At 46.4% G+C, this 6,455-nt stretch overlaps 1 protein-coding gene across 1 annotated transcript in view; it reads right to left on the bottom strand.

Moving 5' to 3' along the window:
- Window positions 1-6,455, bottom strand: part of KALRN (kalirin RhoGEF kinase) — a 739,094-nt gene that overhangs the window by 19,675 nt on the left and 712,964 nt on the right. Inside the window, exons 19-21 of the mRNA XM_034786203.1 lie at window positions 5,389-5,416; window positions 4,095-4,266; window positions 2,810-2,931 (exon numbers count right to left, since the gene is read on the bottom strand). Coding sequence (XP_034642094.1) covers window positions 2,810-2,931; window positions 4,095-4,266; window positions 5,389-5,416 — 322 coding nt within the window. The remainder of the gene's footprint in view (window positions 1-2,809; window positions 2,932-4,094; window positions 4,267-5,388; window positions 5,417-6,455) is intronic.

The following is a 6,455-nucleotide window of genomic DNA, read 5'->3' as shown; positions in this document are numbered from 1 at the left end:
TGGGAAGAGTGCCCGGCCGGCATTTTCCCGGACATGTTCGGCTTTTTGGCAATTCCCCCCAGACGGGGGTTTGATTGCCGAAAAGCTGGACATGTCCGGGAAAAACCGGACGTATGGTAACCCTAGCTTACTCTCACTGAAAGCCTTTATGCAAATCACACTTGGGCTTTGCATCAGGGCCCAGTCTGGGCCCACTGGGTGCTGTAGTTATGGGAAGCAGCGTTCTCAGTTAGGATGGGTAAAGGTTATGTGGTTATGATGCATGTTAGGCCAACATTTTAAAACATGGCCTTTAAAGTTAAGGCATCTCAATCTAGAGCTAAGCATCAGCTGCTCCCTCTGACATGAGTGGGAATTGGGGTTGAGTAAAGGCTGCTGGAGTCCTGAGCTGGCAGGGAAAACAGAAGCAGGGGTAGTCTTTGCACATCGGGTGGCAGCTCCCAAGGGGGTTTCTGTGATCCAACCCGTCACAGTGGCGTAGTCGAGCAGGGTCTGTGCACAGCTGATTGCTTTGAGATACTGGTATTGATTTTAAGTGAGTTTTAAGTGTGGTGGCTGGAAAACAGACAAAGTGGTTACTGGTTTGTTATTTTCTGTTTGCTTATTTCGGGAAAGGGAAGTAGGGACAGAAAAGGAAGCAAAATAAGTAAGAATGAAGATCAAAAGAAGTTAAAACTACACAAGTTGCAAATTGCCCAGAAAGACTGAACAATGGGTGCTGGGAATGTCTCTGTTAACTAAGAAGCCCCTGAGCTGAGTGCATCTCAGTTTCAGTGAACTGCAGATGGGTGTGGCCCAACCTCTGTCTGTGCTGAAGCTGACTGGGGTGTCTAATTTAGCAAGACAGGAGTGGAGGGGTGCCTGTTCTGGCAGGAGGGTGTTCTCTGTGGTATCCCAGCTCATCAAGTGATGGTCTCAAGGGAAGATAAATGGAAATTGATGTACAATTTGCCTGGGGAAAGCCTGACCTGGAAAAAGAAAAGGCTGCCCACCAGCCTGGACTTAAGAGACAAAGCAATTAAGACCCAGAAGCATGACCTGGCTGTAATGGAGTGGAAGAGGTGCACAGAGACATGTAACCTGGAGCTGGAAGTTGGGGTCCTGGTGACTGCTGCGGTGGGAACAAACCCCAAGGACTCTAGCTGGAAGCAAAAACAACCTGAGTGAAATGGGGGGGGATTTTGCTGGCCAGCGAAAGGTCCCTCATAGCTGGAAGCTGTGAGCCTACAGCTGGGTCAGGGTCTCTTTCCCTTTTGGGGGACACAGGAGTGTCTGCCCCATAAGGGAGCCCAAAAATGAATTTTAGGTATACTGCCTCCGCCATGGTCAGTGTCCAAGTCTCTGGCAGTAAGTTCAGGAGGAGGGTGTGACGTTGTGCAGTCTATATGGTTTTATAAAAACTTGATAATAAGTCAATATAATGTAACTGAGCTGGTTTTAGAGAAAATACGGTAATAAGTGAATGTAACGTAACTGGGATATGCTTCATGCAAAAGGTCTCTTGTAAGGTATCATTACAAAGCTTATAATCTACTGAGTATGATCATCTGATTTGTATAAATGTACCACTCTTGTATCTAAAACTAGAAATATAAAATGTAACTCTGAGGGCCTATTGTAATTGTGTAAAGTGTGGACCATTAATGATGGTTTGGAATCTTGATGACTCCCATTGTCTGCAGATGGCTGTATTTACCTGTGAGTCTTCCTGTATATGTGTGTGCTGGCAAGTGAGTAATGAAGTCTTGCAGTGACATGTGATCATGTCACCTGAACTGGAATCCATCTTTAACCTGGTGCTTTTCCGGTGAGGGGGGGTGGAAACCCAGAGAGACAAAGAGTTCCCGCCTTATGCAAAAGATATATAAAGGGGGGAAGAGAACAGAGAGGGGGAGGAGCCATCATGAAGAATCCCCTAGCTACCACCTGAGCTGCAACAAGAGCTGCACCAGGGGAAAGGATTGTGCCCAGGCCTGGAAGATGTCCAGTCTGAGAAAAACTTACTGAAGCCTCTCTGAGGGTGAGATTATCTGTATTTAGTTTGATTAGGCATAGATTTGCGCATTTTATTTTATTTTGCTTGGTGACTTACTTTGTTCTGTCTGTTACTACTTTGAACCACTTAAATCCTACTGTCTGTATTTAATAAAATCACTTTTTATTTAGTAATTTACTCAGAGTATGTATTAATACCTGGGGGAGCAAACAACTGTGCATATCTCTCTATCAGTGTTATAGAGGGCGAACAATTTATGAGTTTGCCCTGCATAAGCTTTATGCAGGGTAAAACGGATTTATCTGGGTTTAGACCCCATTGGGAGTTGGGCATCTGAGTGCTAAAGACAAGCACGCTACTGCGAGCTGTTTTCAGGTAAACTTGCAGCTTTGGGACAAGTGATTCAGACCCTGGGTCTGTGTCTGGAGCCAGACGGGAGTGTCCGGCTCAGCAAGACAGGGTGCTGGAGTCCTGAGCTGGCAGGGAAAACAGAAGCAGGGGTAGTCTTTGCACATCGGGTGGCAGCTCCCAAGGGGGTTTCTGTGATCCAACCCGTCACACATGGCCTTTAAAGTTAAGGCATCTCAATCTAGAGCTAAGCATCAGCTGCCCTCTGACATGAGTGGGAATTGGGGTTGAGTAAAGGCTGCATGATTTGGCCCCCTTGTTTGTCATTCACTTGCAACAGCTCCTTACCTACTTGTTTGGAGAATGGATATTTGTAAGTGCTCCCAGCCTCCACAAAGAGGCTCAGCAAAGCTGTTGCTGCATTACGTTTCAGAAGCACAAAAAGATAAGGTAAAAATCCAGTACCTTGCACTTTGACTGTAGCTGAGGTCGAGGCTGTTCCATGTTCATTTGTTGCCACACAGGTGTAAATACCACTGTCCTGAGGCATCAGGTTACAAATCTTCAGGGTGATTTCCCCAGAATCACTACAGGTGTCAGAAACGTCACATTTTAAAATGCTGCTTTACGAGCGAATACTTACACAGGCATCTCTCCTAGCGTATTGGAATGATGACGATGTCTTAGAGGGTACAATGGGCACAGATAAAGGATGTCCATGCAAAGCACTAAGAAGAAATACATACTAAGGGTATTTTTAGTTCTACTGGGCCAAATTCAGACCTGTGACATTGCTCCATTGAGTCCAATGGATTTGCACCAGATTGCACTAGGTCTGAATTTGGCCCATTGCACGTAAGTTATCCGTCAGTCAGGTGTTTGGCAGCGGAGGGGTGGGGAGAGGGATGTTGGGGAAAAAAAGAATCAAGGCAACAAGACTAGATGGAACCACTGATGTAAACACATCACCTGTATGGGAATATCATCCATCTAAATACCCCAGGGAATCAATCTGCTGAGTAAATGCAAGCAGGGCAAATTAGAGTAAGGGCAGCCATGAAAACCTGATGGTCTCCAGGGGCTCTCTTGACCTGGCAGCACGTTTCGATGAACGAGCACAGTACCTTCTTTTGGATTTTTTATTTTTCATTTTCACCCGACTCTGCATTCCCAGGTTACATCTGCACCAGAACCAGAAGTGCTGAAAATCTTTTGAGAGCTTGTTCCCCTGAGATTTCCACTTTAATTGTGTCCTCCCGAGTGGTTCAGATAAGCTGTAGATGAGCATCTGAACTGCACTCAAACTCCAGAGCCAGCAAGGTTTGCCCAAAAGCTGATTGCAAAACTCTCTGGAAAATATCTTTTTCCCTCCCCATGTGGGGCTTTTGGGGCATCCAGCATCATGATGGCCTTTCTGCCCAAGCGCCGTCAGCTAGGACTTCCCCTAGAGACCGTCAATGCTCTCCTTGGAACAGCTGGAGGAGGTCCCTAGAGAGCCACACAAGACACTGCCTCGTCCCAGAGGCGAAGCATATTCCCAGGTTGGGGAGCTGCAGACTTCACCCGAGTCCCAAACTTTGATCCCCTATAGCTGGCATACATAATGTGCTGCTACTGCAGCATGCCAGGCTGGCCTAGATAATCATATCTTTAACGTGTCTTGCAGTCTGACTGGTGCAGTCACCTCATCTGATGGGAAGGAAACTACCAACAAGCCTGAATCCTTTGGGAGTCCAATGCATGAACTTACCAGGATGAAACGGTATAAGTGGCTGTGCTGTTCTCATTGTCGAGAATATTTTGATCTGGTCCCTTCCAGGTTATGTTGGGCTTTGGCCGTCCACAGACTTTGCACTGAAGCATCACTGTGTCACCAAGCAAACAGGTGATATCCACTAATGGCACAAGGAACTCTGGAGCCACTGGAGCAAAGAAACACACAAACACACAAATCCTTTTAGCCAAGCAGAAGAAATGTGCCCCCATCCAGACCCGATATTTGAATACAGGTGTTTCATCCTACCAATCACAGTGGGTTTTTATACAGGGATCATGTGCCTGAATGATGCCTTTAAAACCTTTGTACCAAGTGCTAAGGATACAGGAGGCTGGAAGGAAAATTGCTGAAACTGCAGCTTCACTAAGAGACAGACTGTGATGGCTCTTGCACGGCCATGCTGGGGTAGAAGCCCTGCAAAAAGTCCAACGTGCAAGGGCCTCCCACACGAGCAGTTCCTTTGCTCTGGAAAGCGCAGAGACTGCTCGCTTCTTTTCTCCACCTGGGAAGCAAATCACTGGAAAGTGGGTGAGGAGGAAGTGGGCTGTGTCCCCTGCAGCCTGCTGAATAGCGCTGGCACACTGGGGGAGATGGTGTAACACCAACAGGCCCGCTCGTCGGTGGGCGGGATCGAATCTGGGACCTCTGGCGCTCAGTGCATGAGCCTCTACTGCATGAGGCTAAGGGTGTAGAGCAGACTCATTTTCTCTCTCTCTAAGTGGTTTTGGTGCCACTAGATGGGACAGAACACCACACCCAGGAGGTGTGTGGGTTACAATGGCATTCCATACCATCATAATAGATGGAGCAGAGCGAGCTCCTGCTCCTTCCGGTTCACACTGAGCACACGGGAAAGACGGCGCTGGCCTGAGGCACAATCGCCTGGTGCTCTTCCTGGGCCAATGCAGCTCTCGCCTGCCTCTTTGGCAGGGCTGTACCACCACCCTTAAGATGCTAACGCTCAGGCACTGGCCATGTCACTTGACTCTTGTTTTGAAAACGGCATTTGGGGGAAGTGCGGGTCTGGTGATTTCAGCACGGCATGGATCCTTTGGTTGTTGGCGGGAGGCACTAGGGCCAGAAGGACTCCTCCTCACGCTGATTACCCTGGAATCTAGCCAAGATTACTCAGGCAGCGTGCCAGTGCGGGACCTGCCCTAATGCGAGTCACTATGATCAAACCCTGTGAAGTTCTGTTTCACGTGGGTTGATCCTGGTAGCTGGTGTGGCAGGAAAACATTGCAGTGCGCAGCTGTCTTTCACTCACCTTCTTGGATGAAATTTGGGTTCATTATCTGAAAAAATAGAAGAAATAGAAACATTTCATTTTTTTGGACAATAAAGAAGTGGCACCTCTCTTCTGCAAGGTAAAGTGAAGAAATGGACATGAAATTCAGAGAGAGAGAGAGCGCGAGCCTGATCAGAAAGCACGAGAGGAATCTCTAACAACCAACATCCCAGCAAGCATCTATAAGTGAGTTCTAAATGGCCAGTGCATAGTTAAAAAGGCAAATTAAAGTACCAGTTCTTAAAAATTTGATAAAGCATACCCCTTTTCAGTGTTAATTGCAGCACAGGCAACAAGCAGTAATCTGACTCTCTGAAGGCTGTAGACTATAGTTTCTGTCTATTTTTATCACATACGTGGTGATGATGCTCATGCTATTAATTCCTTTCTTTCTGCAACCACGTGATATATTGTTCCACCATGTGATCAATTGCATAGCCATGTGATCAAATGCTTTTATCATGTACCTTTGACTATCTCACCTGCACTCTGCCCACTAACCCATCTCTGTTGAGACCCCTTTTAACCTCTGAAACGCTTCAGTAAAAAGGGTGGGGGGAAAACATGTCACAAAAATACTTACTTCTTTGCCCTCACTCTCTATTACAATAGTTCAAGCCCCAAGGCTGACAGATTCCAGTCCAATGACAGCATTAAGGTCTAATATCTCGTGGCCTGTCATGGCTATAAAATCTTGCCTTATCTCACTGGATCTCTGGGAATCTCTACTTTCTAAATTATTTGCACCTAGTCATGCCATTTGTGAGCTCTTTTATACAATGATGGAATGCAGTCAAAATTAGAAATGATTTATCATTCAGTGACCCACACATGGGAATTGAGGCAACTTGACCTTACATTTTAAAGGTGGAGGGATACAAAATCAATACCAATACACTTTTACAATGCTACATCTAAAACAACGTCTCTCTATAGTTTGGCATAAACAAAATACATGAGGGTGAAGAGTGGTAAGATGATTTTATTGGCACTTGTTTAGGGTAGGTTCATTAACTCTCTGTTGCTTCGTGAGCCACATTCAGGCC

Source organism: Trachemys scripta, chromosome 11 (assembly GCF_013100865.1).
Source record: "Trachemys scripta elegans isolate TJP31775 chromosome 11, CAS_Tse_1.0, whole genome shotgun sequence".
Classification (NCBI taxonomy): domain Eukaryota; kingdom Metazoa; phylum Chordata; order Testudines; family Emydidae; genus Trachemys; species Trachemys scripta.
Note: the sequence above shows the minus strand (reverse complement) of the source record. Positions and strands in the feature narration are given on the sequence as shown.